Source organism: Apteryx rowi, unplaced genomic scaffold (genome assembly GCF_003343035.1).
Source record: "Apteryx rowi isolate R43461 unplaced genomic scaffold, aptRow1 scaffold_168, whole genome shotgun sequence".
NCBI classification, from domain to species: Eukaryota; Metazoa; Chordata; class Aves; order Apterygiformes; family Apterygidae; genus Apteryx; species Apteryx rowi.
Genome location: NW_020447952.1, coordinates 1,524,472 through 1,546,325, shown reverse-complemented (window position 1 = coordinate 1,546,325; position 21,854 = coordinate 1,524,472). Strand labels below are relative to the sequence as shown.

At 41.4% G+C, this 21,854-nt stretch overlaps 2 protein-coding genes across 5 annotated transcripts in view; both read right to left on the bottom strand.

The window, feature by feature from the left end:
• Nucleotides 1-110, bottom strand: part of ERP29 (endoplasmic reticulum protein 29) — a 5,089-nt gene extending 4,979 nt beyond the window's left edge. Inside the window, exon 1 of the mRNA XM_026060360.1 lies at nucleotides 1-110. Coding sequence (XP_025916145.1) covers nucleotides 1-85 — 85 coding nt within the window. The 5' untranslated portion in view covers nucleotides 86-110.
• Nucleotides 111-1,684: 1,574 nt separating this feature from the next.
• The window catches only part of NAA25 (N(alpha)-acetyltransferase 25, NatB auxiliary subunit), a 32,822-nt gene continuing 12,652 nt past the window's right edge, over nucleotides 1,685-21,854 (bottom strand). For all 4 annotated transcript variants that reach the window (XM_026060354.1, XM_026060351.1, XM_026060352.1 and 1 more), the window contains exons 10-24: nucleotides 21,440-21,609; nucleotides 20,558-20,670; nucleotides 17,289-17,496; nucleotides 16,328-16,417; nucleotides 14,606-14,786; nucleotides 13,799-13,898; nucleotides 9,180-9,331; nucleotides 8,740-8,865; nucleotides 8,186-8,429; nucleotides 7,840-7,963; nucleotides 7,410-7,475; nucleotides 6,799-6,896; nucleotides 5,983-6,093; nucleotides 5,380-5,526; nucleotides 1,685-3,514 (exon numbers count right to left, since the gene is read on the bottom strand). In XM_026060354.1, coding sequence (XP_025916139.1) covers nucleotides 3,395-3,514; nucleotides 5,380-5,526; nucleotides 5,983-6,093; nucleotides 6,799-6,896; nucleotides 7,410-7,475; nucleotides 7,840-7,963; nucleotides 8,186-8,429; nucleotides 8,740-8,865; nucleotides 9,180-9,331; nucleotides 13,799-13,898; nucleotides 14,606-14,786; nucleotides 16,328-16,417; nucleotides 17,289-17,496; nucleotides 20,558-20,670; nucleotides 21,440-21,609 — 2,050 coding nt within the window. In that variant the 3' untranslated portion in view covers nucleotides 1,685-3,394. The remainder of the gene's footprint in view (nucleotides 3,515-5,379; nucleotides 5,527-5,982; nucleotides 6,094-6,798; nucleotides 6,897-7,409; nucleotides 7,476-7,839; nucleotides 7,964-8,185; nucleotides 8,430-8,739; nucleotides 8,866-9,179; nucleotides 9,332-13,798; nucleotides 13,899-14,605; nucleotides 14,787-16,327; nucleotides 16,418-17,288; nucleotides 17,497-20,557; nucleotides 20,671-21,439; nucleotides 21,610-21,854) is intronic.

The following is a 21,854-nucleotide window of genomic DNA, read 5'->3' as shown; positions in this document are numbered from 1 at the left end:
CCTTGGTGTGCAGCGCGCTGCCGCCGGGCAGCGCCAGGCCGAGCAGGCAGAACAGCAGCGAGCCGGCGGCGGCCGCCGCAGCCATGGCGGAGCGCGGAGCGAGCGGCGCTGCCGGCGGGTCACGTGAGCGCGCGGTGTCAGCGGCCGCCGCCGGGGCCGGGCCCGCCCCGAGGCGCGCGGGGAGGGGAGGGGCGGGGCGAAGCAGGCCCCGCCCCCGAGGCCCCGCCCTTCGGTGACTGATCGCGACACACCGCGACGAGGGCGGCAGGAGCTAACGGGTAACGAAACGGGCTTCGATGCCCTTATAAACCCCTCCGAGTGCAGAAGGATGAGGCATAGCGCGACTTCCACGGTCACAAATTACACAGAGTGAAAGTTCAGATAAGGCTGCGGATACAACAACAAAAATCCCCTTTTAGATTAACAGCCGTTAAAATAAAGCCAGGGTTATCAGTGATTGCAAAATATAAGTGCACTTTTTGAACAGTTAAAATTGGTAAAAAGTACAAAAATGATGGGCAAACAGGTACTGTACATTTTTTTTTCTCCCCCTGTATGTTGATGAAGGCAGCAAACTTCTGACCTTTACCTGCATCAGACACCATGATTTAAAGCAAAGAAGAGTCGAAATCCGTGCAAGGCTGGTGGCTCATGATCCCAGTAGTATAAAAGCAGTATTTTTTTTTTCCTGTCTGTAGGCKTGGTAGTTTTTAAGTATGTTTTTCAATTAATCATCAAAACAACAAAACAAAAAACGAGTGGAAAAGGGTGAACAGCAGCAATGGGTTATAGCTTGAATCTCTTACCAAGTCCCAACRGGACACATTCTGGGTGGGAAATGCTCTTTTCTAAGAAGTATATATTTAACAGGACACAATTTATAGGGAGAGAAGTTCTCCCTCAACCAAGCCCCCAAACAACCAGTATGTAGCTGATTTTGTACGTCTGTTCTGTCTCCTCCTAGAGAAAAATTAYAGCTCGTGAAGAGATGGTGTCTGACTTTATAAAACATTTACCAAGCAATCCAAAAATTTTACGTCTGAGAAGCTTATCATTCATTAGTTACTGGAACTGAAAACGGGGCAGCAGCTAGCACTGGGATAGCGTTTCTCCTGTACAGGTATGGAAATGGTCCAGCACCAGCTGGACATGGGCCCGGCTGAATGCTGCAGCGGGAAGGGAGCGCGAGCCCGGCTCCGGCTCAGGCAACAGGTGCCTGTTCCGCTCTCGGAACAGTTTCAGTTCCGCTTCTAAGGGAGCTGATGCGGAAAACTGTTCTTTTTTTAAAAGGAAGTTCTGCTTTCTGGCACAGGGAGGACTTTAAAAGCGTGGTTATATTAAGCTTATTTCACTTACACGTTCACTGTTGCTATCGATATGACTGGTTCAGTTCTAGCTGTTGCCGCAGCCGTGCGAGGAAGCTCCAACGTCTGTCGGTGCCGGGACCGTCCCCTCTGGAGCGGGGCAGCGCGACACCCTTGTGCTCAGTGCTGGCGCCTGCCCGAAGCCCTGTCCAGGTTAGCGCTTCCCCAGGGGAGCGAGGGGACAGAACATCAGCGACGGCCCTTTCTCTCCTTTAACAAAAATGGGCAGCGCAGATTTCTGGCTCAGTGCTTCTCTATCAACTACGTAATCTCAGCAATGGGACTGTTTTCACTTACCCTATGTATTCCAAAGGATCAACTTGAGTCATCAGTCTTGCTTTAATTTAAGTAGCACACCCTTCGTTCCAAAAAAGGTATTTTTATACAACGTATAAGACAGTTCAGTTTGTTCAGGAAAAGTATTACTATAAAACAAACTTAACACATTTTGGTATTTCTCCAGTCCAGAGCACTTACCAGACATTGCAACTAAACCATTAGCACATCCCTTTCAATTCAGACAATACCTAGGCAGCCTTCTTTCCCTTTTAGGATGGGCCAAAGCAAAACTAAATCCAGCAAGAGCAGCCGTGTGAAATTTTACACAGGGGATTTATTTTAAAAAAATACTCTCATCAACATTCTAGCATTTCTAACAAAACATATTCAGAAGAGATGACAAAGGTAGGATTGTCAGCTCTCTTAAAACTTTAAATATAGACTTCAGATAATAGCTGCTTTAAATCAGAAGATGAGGAATCTGTAAAAGTCTGACCTGTCCCTCGTATAGTAGGTACGACATGTACTTTTATGCCTACACCAGTTTCAGGCTGCATTACTCCTTTAAAATGAAAAAAGAAAAAAGAAAGGAAAAAAACCCCAGCAGAAATGCAGATTCAGTGGGAGCAGATGATGCAAYTGCACTTTCTAACAGAATGCCTAATGAGCTAGTACTTGAATAATCAAAGATCAACTGCAAAAAGCAAGCATACAGTTACAAAAAGCATTCTCAGCCTCATACCACAGCGGAAGCAAAAGTTACCTCTGCCAACTTAAAAACCAAAGCCAAGAGGATTTAATTTCTATTAAAATATTTAAGTCTTAAAGTTTCAATAATCTAAATACACTTTTTAAAAGTCATGATGATTGCTGTTTTACATTAAACTGACATGAAATCAGAGACTGCAGTGTCAGACTTCACTGCAGCCATTATATACACGGTCTCTGGTTTTGTCTTTTTTGCTGAAACATTGATTCCCATCTTTCTCTCTAAAGCTTACGGGCCAAGTTTGCTCTTCAGCAGGTTCGCAGTTTTCTCCAACACGAAAACAACCTGTGTGTAAACTGACACCACCCACCTCTTCCCTCCAGCAGTTCTCTCCGGGTTCAGTCCGTAGAGGAACCTGCATCACTGCTAGGCATGGCTTACGCGACCCTACTGCCCGAGGGCTGGCGCTGCTGGAAGGCTGTAGGCGGAGGGCGTTTCTCCAGTGCAAAGTCACCTCTCCCTGCTGGACCGACACACTGAATTCAGTAGGACCAGGYGGCTTGTGGATAAAACAGGCAGCTCCAAAACTGGCTCATTTCATTGGAGGCGGCTGAATGTGGGCATCTACAATTTCGGCATTTCTAAGGCAAGGACCATACAAAAAATTATAAACACTGTATGGTGATGAAAATACAACTCCTTTGAGATATATGCTTTACACTGGATTTCTATTGCTGCTTCTAAAGACCATCTCCAGTTGTTTCTAGAGGTCAAAAGGGAAGAAAGTTAATTTTCTCCTGTTGTAGTATGCTTATGAACATGTATAAAAAGTGGTCAAACCCCAATGAGGGTCCCTGCTTCTGGTTTATGTACAGTAATTTAAGTCAGCTGAATATATCTGTAATACCTAAAAAAAGTTATTTTAAGATTAAGTCCTTCATGCATTATGAGGAAGTTCTGGATTAAAGTGATGGTATATTGGATGTTGCTTGTCTGGGACTCCGGTGTCACTCTCCTGGAATCTTTGTCAAAGACGCGTTTCTTAAATCTTTAGTTTTTTAATGGTATCAAGTCTCTTTTTCAGCAGCTCTCCAATTTCCTGAACTGAGTGATGGTAACTGCTCTGGACCTTCCCTTGCACAGTCTTTGTAAACTTTTCTTCCTGCAAAGCACAGAAGAGATACAGGTCACTCACTCCACTGCAATCGTTTAAATCCTCTTTTTAAGCCTCTTCCACCATCTCTACAAACAATAATAAGAATTTCATTCGGACCACAAAGTAAGATTACAAAGGGAATCTTATCAGCACAGAATAAGCAGCAGTAACTGGTCAGCAGTATTAATTCCCACATATACTGGTGTTCCCCAGACAGGACTAGGAACACATTAACTTCTTCACCCCTGGAAACACATTTGTGCAAAATATTTATGGCTGAAATTGAGGGGTGTGTGTAGCATTTTTCTAGAGGTCATTTATTAAAGCTGGGAATCTCTTACACTGAAAACTGAAATCATGGAACAAATGAATGCTGACCAACTTAGAAACCCTTATACTAAATTCCAGAAGCATGGTGAACTACAGCGCGTGGGAAGGGTTCAGATGACACCAGCTCAGCAACACTGAGACCTAGGTTTCCTGAAGGCAAGAAGCCATTTGATATCCCCTTCCACGTGCAATTTTCTGATGGGCCCAAGCTAAAAGACTGCCCTGTCTCTCCAACACTGCTTAAAGAGGATTACTGATGTGCAACATCGCTGGCCTTGCTCCTGGAGATAAAGTGAGGTTAGCACTGACCTGTCATGAATGATGTTATATTTTTATGCTATATGTTTATTTAATAATGGCTCTTGGTGTCCAAAGAAGCACCTAACACCATTGTTCTGCAAGAGGCAACTTGCTATCAAGAAGCATTTTGCCGACACTCATACAGATAGTGAGCAGCAAAGCCTGTGAAGCACAGCCTGAGTGAAGTGACTGGATGTGGGAAAGTCTCATGTCAGCCGCAAGCCTTGGCTGACACGTTGTCAGTCATGTTCCATTCCTGAATGGCACCAGAGTTTTCTTTAATACTTGAGCGCGACAACTTTTTTTTGAAAGCACTGTTTAGCTCTAGACACACAGAGCTGCAAACGCAGCTCTGGGCCTGAGTAGAGCTATACAGACTGCATACATTAGGATTTCCTACAACAATGTCAAACAACGAATGGAATAGCAAACATCATGAATAAACAGGAAAAATCGCAACAGACTCCTATGGACAGTTCTGTTCAAATCTATGCAAGTCTTATGCCTGATTTTTGCAGGTCTGTCTTCCGTAGTAATTTGATGCCTTACACACAAGGTTTTGCTCTTATTTGAGAGCAATGGCTTGAAAAGCCAAGCTTCCTCATTAGGCACATGCTTCTCAAGTCTAAATTTGGCACTGGGCTTGGCATGAGCAGTGCCTATTACTCCTGCCTTTGGTTTTCTTTATATAGCTAAGAAGGGGAAAAAAGTTGCCAGTCATTTTTCCATATGTATCAAGTAAATGTTTCCAGGGAAGTGACTTTGTGAAATCTCAAAAATTTCCTGGAATACTTCTTTTGCATCCATTAAAGAGCAACATAAAATACAGATGATAGAACAGTCATACCACAGACAAGAAAATGATGTTAAAAACCTAAGATTTCCTCCTCTACATACCACGCTAAGTGAAAGTAGTTTAAAATTGTTGTGTTAAAATCTCATTTTCTAATGCTATTTTGTGTGGTAAGCAAAAACTGATAAGATGAGGCAGAGTCACTGTACCAGATCATGAACTATGAAAAACCAACTCTGCCACTCTAAAACCCAGCTTCTAGCAGTCTGGTCCCTGACCTCTGGGTAGCAGCTGAAAATCAATCATAAGTGGTTTCTTTTTTCCTTCCAATAAAAGATTTTTGGGTGAATGCTTTTCTCCCCAAGTTATTCTGTAGGTATGTAAGTATAGATTATTATCTGTCATATACAAATGTACAGAGCACAAAAATAATGATGCAAGTTCTTACCTGTAAAAGCAGAGTGTCCTTGAGGGACAAGTCTTCAAGTTTTAGTGCAGTCAGAATTATTTCAAGCCCTTTGATGTAATCTATTACATTGGAAGTTAATGTCTGTAGGTCAGTAACATAATCCAGAAAATGCGTAAATACAGGAGGCTATAAAAATAAATACATATTTTAATTATAAACACATATTAATGTCTATTCAAATGACTATTCCATATAACAATTCACTTTGTAAAGCCTATAAATTCTATTCCCCCATGCCACTGCTAAGCTATCCATATTGATCCATATAAATGATACCAGTTAGCTAGTTTACTATAGTGCACTTGAGACAGGAAGGTCTGAGATGCTCTGAACTGTGTGTTTCCTATTTAAAACCTGTCACGGGATGTCAGAGATGTGGCACTCTCACCATTTGACTTTAAATAGAAAAGAATCTTTAAACATTAATACTGAGTAATTGCTAGCCTACATCAGATTCTACAAGGTAGAGCTTAAAAAAAATCAGTATATTAACAGATCATCTGCCTGGATTTTGTCCTTCAGCATGAGTGCCATTGGACTTGGGTGGTGGGGTGGGGAGGAGAAGAAAGGAGTACTGTCTACCATAGCTAAACTGCTTTCTTTTTTTTTCTTCTTCTTTTTTTGCAAGTTGGATTTAAAAGGTCGGAGGACACTGTCACAGTAACTTGATACCCACAGGGTGATGGAGATCGTCTGGAAAAAAAAAAAAAAAGGTACAAGTATGTTACAAGTTGCATTTACAAGGTGCTCCTAAACTCATTTTAGCATATTTACTGAAAAGACTCAGAGTAGTTAGAAGATGCAAAGAACACTGCTTCCACGAGTGACTGAGATCAAAGAACTTTCACTGCATTCCAGTCCCAGCATTTCTACTCTGAAGTACTTCAAAACTTTTATTTTTTAAGACTTGTGTTCATCCCACCTCCCTTCAGACTGATTTCTCACTCCATGCTCAATGAGTGGACATGGACACTTCCAAAAGGCAGTTCAGACCTTAGCTCGAGTGAAGGGCCCAGTGGAGGAGCCAAGCTCTACGCTTATTTACAGAGGGACCCTAAAAGCAACTTCGGATGCAYCAGAAAGACGTCTAGCTACATGTGCCTAGCCMTGACTCAAAACACTCTCATTGCCCAAAATACTTCACCATTTCATCAAGAAACACAGCCTTGGGCTCCATGTTATTCTCTAGTTCTAGTGTGAAGATGAAAATTAAGGTTTATATTCACATCAGCCCAAGTGCAATTACATATACAGTCAGTGGAATAGCAACAACCCTCAAGCAGAAGCAGGAAGGGAGCTGAGTTTGTGCAGCTCTGGGATGTCAGATGGAACTTTGTTTTTGTATTAGGTGGGCGAAAGTCTTCAAAGAAACTAAATAGCAGCAAAGAAAAAAAATACCTCAACAAAGAAGACTAAGTTTTCTAACAGGTTTGGATGAGTTTTCAAGGTGCCATCTCTGACTTCAATCAAGTCACCTTTACATTTATTGAACAAGTCTGAAAAGAGAAAAGAAAAGCCTTACTGAGGACATGTAGATCAACTTAAATGCTTAATTTTCTGTGCAGCATGTATCTCTTGTAGTGTGCAAAGCTGTGAGAAGACTGATTGTTAACCAGTTAATGACAGATTTGGCCAAAGCCTTTCAACAATGTCCAGTTCTAAAATTCCCTCCGAATTGCTCAGTATGCAACACGCACACACAAAAAATGTCATTAAAAATAGCATCTCTCCAGCATTTATAACCACACCTGGACAAAGTACCAGGGAGACAACAATTGCAAAGACTAAGCTGCAAGGTAGCGAAATGACAGGACATAAGGACATTCTGTGGCATGCAACAACTTAATAATCAGATAAGCCAAGGGGAATCTCAGCCTTGTTCTCAAGTATCTTTCAAGGGAGTTTGCAGATGTATTAATATACTTTTTCATAGTTGCAGCACACTCTCAGGAACACATCCTTATACTACRAAGCATGACCTTAAATACCAGTGTTTATTTACTATTTACCTGTCAATCGTTCTAATAAAGACTTGAAACTATTCCCTATCCTCTCCTGGACTTCTGCTGAATCTTCTGAAAGAAAAAAAAAATTGCCATTTTAAACCAAGTTTGTACATTTTCTGCTTCCAGAAAACCAAGAGGCATTTAAATGTAATTTAATATTAGCAGTCAAAACCAAATGCAACTGCTTTCAAAAAGGACCCAGTATTATATCAGTATATACTGCCCAGAAAGACAGACTTGCATAGAAGATGAAATTACTGTCTCCTGGATAACTTAGTGTCATTCAAAAATTTGCACAAGCAGTTTAACAGTTTGGGTCCAAATCATCTAATGCCCTAGTAATTTTCAAACTAAATGAAGACATATTCCGCTCCCTCCCACCACACACCATGACAGTCTGGTTAAGCCCCTGCCCTGCCCCTCAAACACTTACCTAAGCCATTGGTATCTAGTTCATAAATATCACTAACAAGATAAAACAAGCTAGTCTGGCATTGACAGCTGCCATTACTGAAGAAGCCAGCCATTCGGGTAGGAGGAGGGCCAAGGACAGGATACTAGGCAAGAAGCAAAGAAAAAGATAAAGGTGTTGCAGCTTTTCCTTATCCAGAAAACAGTGTTTGTCTCTGGCACATCTCTCAGTCAGATTCACACACTACAAACTCGGGGTCAGTTAAGTGCATTCTGCAGCCTGTTGGAYGTTACAAGGTGCATTCAGTTTCTCTGCTTGCATTCACGTTCATTTAATATTTGGGAATAGCTTTTTCCTTAACGGATACCTGAATTTTTTGTTCTAGAAACTTCTTCCCTGAATCCACTGTCGCTTCCAGCTGTTGAAGCAGAGATCGAATTGTATCAATCTTGGACGAGACGCCGTTCTCTGCAGTCTTTTCAGAGTTCTTTGGTTGAATAGTGTGACTAAGAGTTGGGAGTCCGCTTACTAGCCTTAAAGTTAAAGATCGGATTCGCAACCACAGGGTTTCTTCCTCCAATGAGAGTTTCCTATGTTCTTCAGAAATGTCCCTGGAGAAAGGCACCAAACGTTTTCAGGCAAATGCTTCATATTTGCAAAGTAGCAAGCTTCGCTCAGGTACAAAAGCCTATCCAAAGTTTTGGAACAATGTATGAAGAGGAAGGAGTAGTCAGAAATTCAGAAAACTGTATTAATATGTAAGATGGCAGCACTGCTAGAAGTGATGAATGATGCTCGTTAAGTTTGCAGTTAGCCAGTCTAGAGAACATTTAAGTATGGGAGCTGCCCTAAAAGGATTTTCTTTCCCCRTAAGTATTATCGAAAAGGTGCGACTCCACAGCTCAGGGTATTTCTACTCACCTGTCTTTTGGATCCCAATTAAACAAGACTGTCAGGTCTCTGTTGTCACGCAAGTCTTTCCATGGAATGTCATCCTCCTCTGGGCTCAGACTCATGGACTTTATACTTTCTTCTAAACTGGTTGATCTGTACATAAGAATTAGCAACATTAAAATCAAACATTTGTTAATTAGAAAGAGAAGGCCCAGCTCACTAACAGGTCACATTCTCTTCAGTATAGGTCAACTGTAAAATGTCAGAAAAGTTGTATATATCTAGGATACTGTCAAGGATGCTGGAGGGCAGAGCAAATTAGAAGCAGGGAGAAGTAGCTGGCAGGTTTTTACTGCAAAGGTGCAACCGTAACTGACTGAGGTCTCAATGGACCAACGTTCTGCCTACACACAAATCCCCAGTTTGTATACTGCCCAAGGTATTGCACTTACTGCTGCTGTACTTACATATTTGCTTCAAGTAAGAGGTCTAGCAACATCCGTTCTGTGCGAACTTGCGCGAAGTGAAGGGAGGAGTTCAGCCTATTTCTAAATGCAATGAATTCTGGGATCTTCTCAAATGCACCATACTTGTAAGCTTGAATGATATATTCTGAGGTCTAGAAGAAAACACACATCATGGCTGTATTAGTTACTTCCGTAAGTTCAAAACAACCAGAGTTTAACAAGATCACTGTGAAGAAACTGCATTTCTGTGGCTTTAATTAACCTAGAGGTACAGAGTCTGGCAGATACTCATTTTCTGGGACAAGCCTGCAGTTTTGCTTGTCCAAGTCATCCCAGCAGTTTTGCTGCTTAAATTTAAGAGCACCCAGATGTTCCACTGGGCAGCATTATTTAATAAGCAACCCCAAACTGAGAAACATCACGTTGCTGTCGCCACTAAGACTGAAAAATACTTAAGGGAAAGGGGAGTTGATTTTGGAAGGTACTTTTTTTTTTTTTTTTTTTTTTTGAGATGCATTATTCGAATCATTGTCTCATTATAAAAAGTACTTTGAAGCAAAATAAATGTATCCCAGATTTTCTGGAGCCAACTTGGATATGCATCGCATATTACCACAACATCAATTAAAAAAAATTACTCACACATTTTTTTATTTCTCTTTTTTTATTGGATTTTTGAATACAGTATCACAGGATATCATCATGCAGTGCATACACATTACAATACAATCTAGACACCAAAGGAAACTGTCAGGGTCCATAGGATAGTTTGCTTCTCCTCTGATGAAATGCAGCAGTACAAGGCACTTGACATATTTCACATCAGTCCAAGCGATCCCCAGAAGGAGATCTATATGATGAAGGAGCCCCAAACAAGAATTATGTTTTAATGAAAATCTCTAAATGTAGAGACAGAAGGAACAACTTATGCTCCCAGTGAAGACAGAGTACTACATTTTACATCAGAATAACTCCACGAATGACAAATTTTGGTAAATCAAACATTTTCTTCTGAACAAGATTATCAGATGCACTGAAGATGAAAGGCACCAAAAAAACCCTAGGTAACTGTATACTATACTAACAGACTCCACCTGTCTGGAAGGCTCTGAGAGACTAGAAGCTAGTACTCACAGATGAAAGCCACTAATTTTTTTTTTCAAAATAAGAAGTGTCCTCTAGATAACCAAATTTCTTGGGGAAAAAAGAGCTATTTGCATTATATGAAAAAAATATGCCAAATATTCAACAACATACCCTCTGTTAAACAGCCTTGCAGAGTTCATGTCAGGCTGCGGGACTGCGCTATGGGCGCTAATTCAACTGCATCGACGTGGCTTTTAAATCCCCATGGGACACGTTGGTGTTCTGTTTGCCTGCAGTATCTGGAGAAATTAAAGACGGACGGACACAAGAAAATTAGAGAGATTACTTGTGATTCTGCATATTTAAAGGAGGACTGTCTTGAAAAGGATGAAGTTGCCTTTTTAGCATTGACCAAGTATAGCAACACTGCCTCTCTCTCCTCCCTGTCCTTGGCATCCTCTCTCAGAACAGAAATATTATGTCAGCACTGCACAACATCCTGGACAACTGTTGCTCCTGCGACCCCCTCTTAAATACAATTCATTTCACTGCAGGCTGTAAGTTCAGCAAGTCAGAAGGAACGTGTATTCATCCAAAGTGATCAGTTTGAATCAGTAGCTATATTTTTATGCCAGATCACTTCATTTAAACCCCAAGCTTCCTGTTTCGGGCAGAGTCCCATCCACACAATGCTGCAGGACACRCTCACTGTGCTGTATATTTAACTGGTATAGGAGACATTCCAACCATCTTAAACACCAACCTAGAGAGGAGCAGGCAGCATCTGAAATCAGCTAAAAAGGTAACTTTAAAAGGATAGTCCTCCTTTAACACTGCAGTTAGATGCTGTTACGGATCTGAATGGGAAGCTGATGTCAAGACCCTTAGCATGAAGGGGCAACCCCAGCAGAACCACAGAAGCAAAGAAACTGGTGGCAGATTCTGACCTTGCAATACTGAAGACACATCTTAGGGTAAGGAACTTTTTTTTCCCTATTCTCTCCATTCTTGATATGGCATCATCCTAGACAAGCAGTACTCTGAAATGAGCCTTGACCTCCTGCAATTTGCACCTCATGGCTGGTTTTAAGGACACCTGCTATTTGCAAACTTGTAAAGCTTTTGATGCGTTTCCCCATGAGAAACAACTTCAGGTGGTAACCAGTGAAAGCGTCCAGGATACGTGCGAGATTGACTCTGCTACCCAAGATCAATAACGGCTCATGGTCCTTTGGTCGCAACACTATCTCCAAGAAGAAACATGGCACAAGTTGGTTTCAGAGACATATCCTTGCCTCGTAACACGAAGAATTACGTAACGCTGATTGCATCATTTTTTCTCCCTCTTGCAATTCCAACCTTTTAAGGTGTGGTAGTGAAGCAGGTCAATTTATTCAGGCACCACCTTTTCGTCATTTCTGGAACATTAGCGGAGTAGCGTTTTCTTGGGAACAGCACTTAGAACATGGCTCAGTGGGTCTTTATCTGTGTACAGATGTTGAGCTATGGAGACAATCACTTCTTCTCTCCTGTAAGCACCATTATCATCATTCATGTCAATAACCTTCTTCCAAGGTAGTGCTCAGAGGCAGTAACCACACCTGAAATTACTTCAGTCGAAGTGTTTTTCCAGGGAAAGATGATTTCTTGCTGCTCTCAAGCAGATAAGTCACATCTGGCAGTCTCTTCAGTTCACTTTTCTCACCTGGCACACTGCAGTCAAAGGTTTTATTCAGACAGCTGATTCTAGGCATGCTTTTCATTAATACCCACCGAGTGACTTTCAAACAAGAAACAAGTTACTCCTCATCAAAAAGGATAAGAAGCCATTACAAGCAACAGGTATGTAGGAGAAAGCTGTTTGGATCCAGGCTTTCACTCCAGCACAAAACATTGACTCAGGAACCCAGAGCAAGTAGGATCAGTGCTTAAACAACAAGTAATTGAGGGAAGCAGACGAGAGCAAGCTCCCAGTGCACCATTCATGTGCATCTCTGTGCATCCCCCTCYGCATAGTAAAGTGTCATTTCTGGGTCAGACGCAGGTGACACTAACTCAGCATCTCTACCTTCCAAGGACAGGAAAATGGTAACTGGTATCCTGTATATAGGAATTACCTAGGTTGCCAAAAGARCAAGGGAATTACTGTGTTACAGGTACTATGTGAGCATCTTTACTATTGAGTATAGACAAATCCTCTGTTTTATCTAGTTCTGGGAGGGAGGGAAAGCAAGTTATAAGACTGCAGAGCCTTGGGAGCCTGCTTAGCCAGTGACTGACTGGAAGAGTTGCAATTGGATTGCACCTTAGTTCCTTACCAAGTGAGAATCATTTCTTTCCACCTACCTCTCACCAGTGATCAAACTTCATAAAATATAAATATACAGGATCTGTTTCTTCTCCTCAGAATGGGACTGCCTTGCAAGTTTTAGGGAGGTGGACCAACATTATGCCTACAGTTCCCTACGGCAATTCTAGACTATTTGTTTATTTCTGTATATATTTTCACTAAGATTTTAAAAAAATGTATCTTGCTTCACCATTTTCCTACTTAGATAATTTTTCATGATTCCATGGGAATTCTGAGACAGCACTGTTTTCCCTATAAATGTATCAGAATGTACATCACAGTGTACTTGTCAAGAATCTTACTTGGACAGTACAGTTACTAATCAGCAAGCCACAAGTATGCTAGATGCCTAGTTCATGGAGCGTATTTTAGGAAGTACCTGATGTCTTAGAGGAATTCAGCTACTCTCCCCTCACTATCTCCTCCATTCTAGTCCTAAGCTTTTCAGTCAAATAGACTCTCTTTTAATTCACACCACTTTTTGATGTGAATTGGATAAAGCAGATAGTTCCCATTAGCACAAGACCAGCTTTTGCAATTTGATTCTGTCACTTCAAAATAAGGTCAAATCTCAAGCTCTGCTCTGCCTTCAGTGAAGCTGAGACTTTGAGTCATTTCTTTCCCCTGCCTCCCACCTGAAATTCTTCCACCTCRTTCCTTCCTCTTTCATTACCTTTTATAATGACAAATATTCCCCACCAGCCCTGAGTACCCAGGACAACTGTAGCTGAAGTATGCTGCTTCAATAAGTGTAATACAAAGGATTCGTATGTATGCCAGCAACACCTGAACACACYATCCCTGGCTGCTGTTTGGCTTTCTAAAATGCTAGAGGCTACAGCACCAGGACTTGCCATTTGCCACATTATATTTCACTTGAATTAGTGCATAAATCACAACCCATTCATCTAAAAGTAACCACACCCAATTTTTGAGGAGTATTAACATTGACTTTTAAAAATAAAAACCTAGAAGCAAAGTCCCATAGAGCAATAAGTTACAATTGCTTGTAATGAGAAACACAGGTTGAGCCAGCCTTTACTATAACCGAAGTTGCACATAGTATTCCTGTGTGTTATAACTTGCTCCAGTCCCATAAGCCCTCACATAGGGCACAGACTTCTGTAAGGCATCACGACATAATTGCTCTGTTACAAGGACAGAGAGKTTTCTTTCAACTTACATCTTTCTGGTTGGAGTGAAAAAACCTGAGTGCAAAATTGCAGGATTGGGATGCAGCAGCATAATGGCCCAGAGACTCTGCATAGCGCGTCAGAAGATAGCTGCAACACAACACAGTGCAAGTCAGACATCGGCACACAGCGCTGGGGAATCTTGAACTTCATCGGGGGCAACTCCGACCACAGAAATGCAGCATAAGAAAATTCATCTTTTATGAATTTCATTTTCATTCAGCTTTTATGAAAAGTCTGGAGATTTAACAGAGGGCATTCACAACATACATATTAAAATTTAATCTTAACAGTAATGAAAGGAATTCTTAATATTTTTAAAAACAGAAAACGGGGGCATGGAGTTCCTGCAACCATCTTGTTAATTGTACAAGAGCTTTACTGAATTAAATACCCACAAAATATATGTTATGAACACATTACAAACTAAGCAAGGCCATTTGGTGTATGTGTTTTACCTAGTGCTCCCAAGCTTTGCTGAGCAGTGACACAAGCCAGAACACCAAGCTATGACTGGCATCGAGATACACATTTCACAGATTTCTTTCACAGAAGAAAAAAAATAGATCCCTTGTAGTTAGTGCTCCCAACACCCAGAACAAACAGATGCTCCACTAAAAACGGAACACACTACAATAGACTTAATGCAAGTGTGACTTGCTATTCTAAAACACTTTTTACCCAACGCCCTGTGAAAGTCTGATATTCTGGTAACTTTGAGTGGCAAAGGAAGTAGATCTCAGGACTGGTTCATGGAGGGTCACCTTGACCAATTATTCTCAGTATATACTACCCACCCGATGGTGTCGTGCTGTATGTGTTTTGCATCAAGGCTGGAATACAGTTCTGCAACAGGTTCAAATGCACCAAGCCTGCAGTAGATTCGAATGAGCAGCAATTTGAACTGAGCGTTGGAAGGACTATGAGATAGCCCCTCTTCTAAGAGGGTCAGGCACTGCCACACAGCCGTCTCTTCACCTGGTGACAAGGACACAAACACAGACAGGCGTGATCAGAGAGAGGCGCTGAACACCGGCAGCACAACTCACTTGGGCATCRAAGCTTCCTTCCCCGTGTTACACACCTCTCCCGAAACAGACCCGTGTATTTAAACACGCAGACTGCGTTCATCAGCCACCTTGCTGCCCTTAAACSTAACACCCAGCCCAGCATTTCCACYGCTGTCTGGAGGCAAAGGCAGAGGAATAATTCGTCACAGGGAATACCCAGCTCACATCTGTCAAAGAGCAAAGCCCTCACGCATGGCCACCAGCAGAAGTGACTTCCCCTAAGGGGTCCTGGGCTGTTCAGGATTTCTAGCTTGTAACCACAGAGCCTCCCAAGCATTATGAAAGATCAGCCCAGAAACAGGAATTCAAGAGCCTGTGACGCTCCACCTGTGAGGGTGTGAGGGATTTACCCAGGTTAAAGACTAAACCTTCTTCCAGAAGGACAAAGCCATAACTGCCTGCTGCACAGGCAGGAATTAAAACAGTGCCCAAGGACACCCACCACCGGAGGCAGACTCTGCGCAATTCGGACAGTAGGGTGGTGGGCAGAGCAGATGTGCAGTGCAGAATATTCTGCACAGGGCAACAGGTCTGAGCAGAAGCCCTAGAAGCAGAGGAGCCCGGAGACAATATGGCAGCAAGGGAAAAATATCCTCGAAACACCTCTGACATCAGAAGGGAGTTGGCAGAAGAACTTGTGCAAAGGGAGAGAACATCTGCACAGGAAATGCAGAACAAGCTTCTGAGGACAGACAGCACTGAGCTGCAGGAGTCGCCAGCAAAGCTCTGCCAGGACTTCACAGGGATTAACCAGGAAAAATTAAGTCTCTTTAGGTCAGTAAGTGAGAATTGGCTCAAACACCAACTGAACAGAGGGACTCCTGGAATACCTCAGATTGAGAAAAACAGAAAGCTGTGCGACTAACAAGCCATGCCAGGTACACGCTGGCCACAGGGGCACAGTCGCCCTACCGGAACCATGCAGGGTGCTGCATCCAGTCTGGATCATGCAACGTCCACACAACGCTCAAGACTCTTCTCCCCACCACACTGATGTCCCATCTACTTCTCTTCATTTGATTTGTCTATTTTATTCTGTCCCCAAAATCTACTTTTAGTTTCAGTTAGTAAGCTGAGCCAGAAGCCATGCCTTCCTACAGAACCAYAAAGCAATAAGCAAACTCCTCCTCAAGATAAATAATAAGCAATGATTATAGATACATTGCTCTGTTAAAACTTCTAATAATAAATCACAAGGGAGAACTACTATTTATAAATCATGGATAAAAACAGATCTAGGAAAGAAAAAGGGGGGGGAAAAAAAAAGACATCTGGTTCTGCTCTGGAACAGCCARCCCATAACAGTGTAACTCCATGGGATTTGGCAGTGACACCTTTTGTCCAAAAGCAGCCCWTTATCTCAAAGAAAGCAGGACTTGACCATCCAGGAAAGAGCAGGTATGAACAGAACACTAGTTGGGATTAAGACAGACAATTTTAGGGACATACCTTCCTCTAGCCACAGATCAAGCAGCAAGTGAACTGCAAGCAGGCAGTAATAATCTGAAAACTGCAATTCAGTTTTCAAACAAGATTTCCCTGAAAAGAAAAATAAAGTCACCCTTGAACTGCACAGTTCAAACATTTCATACAACAGTGCTGTCAGCTGTTTTTTTTTGTTGTTTTTTTTTTTTTACACTGCCAGCATTATGAAATGACATAGCAGTCAGGCACATAATCATCACAGCTTATTTATAAAATCCAGAATTTTCTTAAAAAGTGAAACAACTGTAAGTATTTTGCATTTCTTCATTTATTTTGTTTTCAGTTCATTCTCTTTGAAATGCCAGAGGGGCACATTCCACTTTGCCTCTTCTGTGCTTGGATTCAGACTCCAAAGAGAAAGAAAAATAAACTTAAGAAAATAACTCACAGAAAACCCAAAGCTTTGCAAATTCAAATATTTTGTGTTAAACAGGAAAATTCTGCTAAAGATTTTGAAATACATATATTTAAGAACACAAGTGAATCTGGACCACTTTATACGCTAATAGCTGCTGGAAGAAAAAAAAGATTCTCCTACAACTGCAAGATGTATAAATAGACATTATTGCCCCYGTATTTGTCCTAAGTAGACCTGTAATATAAACTGGTTTTGTTTAAAAGGTCAGGCAATTTTGCCAAACATATGATACAAATGTACCATCTGATCTGTTCTGGAATGCCTAATTTGTCTTTAAGACAGACAATTGAAAAGAAACAAAATTAAAAGRAAACAYRTTGGCAAGACCAAGGAYGTCACCATACAAGAGARGGTAAAACACTGTCTAGCTGAGTCACTGGTGCTTTGCACCAACAGCAGCACTGGCCGTAAGAGCTTGCGCTGTTCCCTCCCTCCAGAAAAGCCTTGAGCTTCTGCTCACTAAAAGCAGTAAAGGAACMGCAACAGTAGTTTCGAGACTCTTCTCACCAAACTCCAGTCCATGGCGGTATCTTAACATCAGCTCCTGGACCACAGTCAGCTTCTGCTTCTTATCCATGGCATGATAGATACCAAGCAACCTTGAGAGCTGCACCACACACAAGTGTTGCTGCAGGGCTTTGATATCATCCGGCAGTGCAATTTCGCTCTCTGCTGTTGCTGACAGAGGGATTACTTCCAGCAACTGACTGATGAACTGAAAGAGAAACACCAGAGTTAAGTTCTGCAAGGCACCTGGGGCTGCACAAACAAAAAGCATCCTTTCCTCCCTCAAATGGGGAAAGGATGAGGCGATAACGTCGGTATCAATCTGGMGATAACGTCAGTATCAATCTGGAAGTCGCACTGAAATCAGTGGTTAAAGAGCTTGCTGTAATTTTTTTTTTTTAATAAAAGCRGTGAGCACACAGTTATGACTTTAGCTCAATAGCTTTTAGAAAGTTTCAAACAGATGGAGGAAAAAATCCGAACAATATTCACAGAAAAGTTTCCAATACATTGACACACCAGGGACTTTTTAAGCACCTGTTAACACTCACAGTAGGAACACAGGCAATTAAAAAATTAGTTACTGAAAAGCTTAACAGCGCACTTAAAGGAAACGATGGTTTGTACAAGCTATTAAATTTTTTCTCAATCCTGAAGCAAGGTGTTGAACCCAGTGAGGTCATCACCTTTGATTAATGACTTAATTCAAGAAATAAGCTGTAGAAGAAAAGCAGCCTCTCACTGTTTACAGTTCTACTAGGCACCAGCAGACTTCTCACCCCACAGTCAGCACTGGACAGAGGTTTATTCCTGCCCTAAGATTCAACCAAGTTTACAAACTTAAACCAAGTTACAAACTTAAAACTGAGTTAACAAAACCAACTGCATCAAACGCATACCCTAGAAAAAAACCATGACAGCTGGATAAGAGCTCCATGCACAGCAATTCCAGTTTTCTAGTCTTTGATAGAGACTTTGTTGGCAAATGTTTTCAATTTGACCACGATTTTACCAAGCTGGGCAAGGTCAACCAAATCATTTGGCTGCATATTCCCATCTACCCTGCMAAGAAGTCAAGACTGATGCCATCACAGCAATTATTCCTGAAATATCTGCACRTGCCTAATGGCCCGACAAGATCACCACATTCTCAACTACTGAACTGTAACATTATTCACAGCTCTTAAAAAAAAAAAAATCTGGCACTTCATAGCCTCAGTGTGTCAGCACGGAGACAGACAGCTTCTGCTTGGCTATTAGTAGAAAAGGTGGTAGTTCAAGCACTATCCCTTGTGCTTGAAGGTGCACATAAAATCACGATGTGCAGCCTGGGCAATAAAGCCTATTTCGCTGCAGTAAGCTCTTCCTCTGTTTTCTCCACACTCTTAACCAAAATCAGCAAATACACTACGCAGTTAAGAGCTCTGCATTTGAGACAGCACTTTAAGGCTTTGCTCCCATTTTTCTCTCCTGTACGTTTCCCAGCGATGCGCTACAACGTGAGTCCTCACTGAAGCATATACCAGTGTTTCTGAACAGCCTGACTTGCTTTAGAGTTCATAGATCCTAAACAAATGGCTATGAGAACTGACTTGCCTTCATCCCACTTGCTGCGGGCAGCTGCAAGGGAAGAGTATGACGGCTCCATTACTTAGAAGACTTACTTCAACATCTGTTGCTGTGCAACAAGAATTATTCTAAGCCAACCTAAAAATATTTCCTTTAAGTTAAGAGACCTACAAAAGCTTTAGCAAATATATTTTTTCTCAGTAGATCTAAAAAAGAAAAAGCTGTCCAGGATGTGAATCAAAATCAGTAACAGTGAAAAAAAGGCTTCCAGAAATTTAAGCTAGTATAAACAACAAAATACACCTCAACTGCCTACATATCTCCCCCCTTTTCATATATCTTCCTTACTGAAGATTCAGCTCTTAGCTGCCTCCACTCTCACAAAGCACTCTTACAGCGTTTATCACAGTTCAAACCATTACATGTTTTCTTAAACATTCCCTTTGAATTCTTTTCATTTCTCTGCTCAGCACTTAGAGTTGCTGCATTGCTCCCATATGCTGAAGTTAATTAAAATAAAAAAACCAAAGAACCCCACTCATCTGCATTTTAACACCACTAATCCTCTTCAGCTACAAGTCTCCTTGGCCGCATTAAGCCGCGGATGCATGCTACTGAGACACAACAGCCAGAAGGTAGCCACATGCTGGAAATGCCTTCTAATACCACGTCAGCATGCAACAAAATGAAACATTCACTAAATCAGCAACAATTTCAAGGCCAGTCAGAAAATTTTACAGAATTTATTCAAATTCAGGCTTTTTACAAGTACTGGGAAACGCCTGTTGCCTGAACTATTAGTATTAAATATAATTTTTTCCCCCAGATTAAGAATTTGTTTCCTGGAAAGCTAGGATTAAACTTCTTCAGTGCTTCAGGACTTAAGGGTTACCTTAAGAGATATGTAAGTATCACCATTTCCATACATCTGAGTTAAATATTCCACTGATCACACCTGTTGCCAGCAGGGGAAGGAACGTGCCTTTCAACTTAAAACATCAGCAGCAAGCCATACATGCAAGGGCCATCATTACTGTTATTAGTGAGGCTGCGGGACGAGCTTGCATTAGCAATAGGGGAATATTCCTTTTTTTAAATAAAGGGAACAGCACTATCTATACTTTGTGAACAAACATTTTATCAGCAGCCCCTGCCTGGTCCAGCATTCTCTGTCTAGCCCAACCCAGCTCTGATATTTTACACAATGGCTTAGAAAAACAATGGGYGAGTGACAGGATTCCCAGCTGCTGAACTCATTCAACAAGCTGCTCGTGACTCTGCACAAATAGTCTTTTCAATCAAGAGGGCTTGTTTCAGGGAGAGCTTCTGGAAAGTTACACTTGGTCTCTTGGTCACCATCGATCCATCCATTTTTCAAYGCTGCAGCAGAGAAACTGCTCAAAGAAACCTGTGCCTTGAAATGGCAATAAAAAGGCCAAATGAATACTGCATCTGGGCCTGAGACTTTGCAAGATCAAATCTATAAAAGCCTCCAGTAAAAATCCCTCAATGAAATTACTCAGAGAATTCAGATATTCATTATATTTTCTGCAGTGCAAGGAGTTTTCAAAGTTTCTAATAAAGGATAACAATGTCATATTTCCAGCCTTTTAATATGACCATCAGATGTCTTAAGTTAAAGGGACCAGCCTGTGAACAAGCTCTGCAGTTCTTCCCACCATTTCTTTATCTTTCCTTACCTTTGTATATTGGCTGGCTGGGAGGAGATCCACAAATACTTTGAGATCAGTAAAACAGCAGGGTTTGTCCCCAAATTTTCTGAAGTACTGGAACATTAGTTCTTCTGGATCACCTAGCAAAAAGGCCAGTTCATTTTTTTAAATGCTCCATTAAAAGCTGAACCTGTAAAATCACTACAAGAAGTCTTCAGTAATGMATTTTTTTTTGAGATTACAGTGATTTACAAAACGGATAGCTGCACTACTGCAGATTTTAACAGAGGCTCAATGTCTTTGGTAACCAAGGACACATGGAAAAAAAAAAAAAAACCCCAAGAGCTTCATTCAAGCTACTTTAGCAGATAAGAGCTCAGCAAAACAGGCATGCATACACAGTCTCTGCTTATCTAACAGTAATTTATTTTTGGATGCAAATATAAAAGGAACTAGTGAGTAGCAAAGATTTTGCTCTAATCATATTCTCTCCTTCACTGACTCCCCAATGTGATTTTTAAATGTGAGTTTTTAAAAATGAATCCTGGGATTATTGATAAAAAAATCAAAAGGAAAGTCACCCAGAGATTACAGCTAAACAGCAAGACTGACTTTCTACAAAAGCAGTGTATCAGCAATGCACTTTTCATTGCAAAGTCCCTGACTGTGTGCTCCTACATCCAGTAGGTGCTTTTGAAAACTTCTCTTACAAGCCCTGGAGTAGTTTAGAGTTACTTGCTCTTCTTCAGGGTGGTGCTTCTAATACTTTCCAAGTTCTTTATACACCAAACAGTGCACACGTTTTCATAACAGGCACTGGAAAATCATTGAGTTAAATGTAAAAAGCTTCTTCTAAGTTTGTGTTCTCTCCCTAAAATATTAAATTATCATCCAGTTAGTGGCTCTTACCTAGTTTATGTTCATCATTACAACCTCTGTGTCGCAAACGYCTAATCAGCTCCAGTTTAGCTAAATATGGTCCCCGAAGTGGCCGAGAGCTCTTAGATTCTTCTGTTATTCTGTCTTCTATAAATTTCACAGCTTGCTCTATAGAATAGTGCACCTCTCCTTCCAAAGAGCTGTGCAATTAAAGAGACAAAAAATTCTTTGACTTTTCCCATTCCTAAGGCATTGACAACATGTATTCAGCATACTCCCAAAACGCTCTTAAGGAAGTCTGGCTTGATTCTCTACCTCAATCACTGTGAAAAGTATGACCCGGAAGAGCTCTACAGTGTCCAAGCCACTATTTATATAGCGGTTTCCAGCAGGCTATTGGCAGCCTCYAAAATCAAGTAGGGAGAAGACATCATTTTGGGCCTGA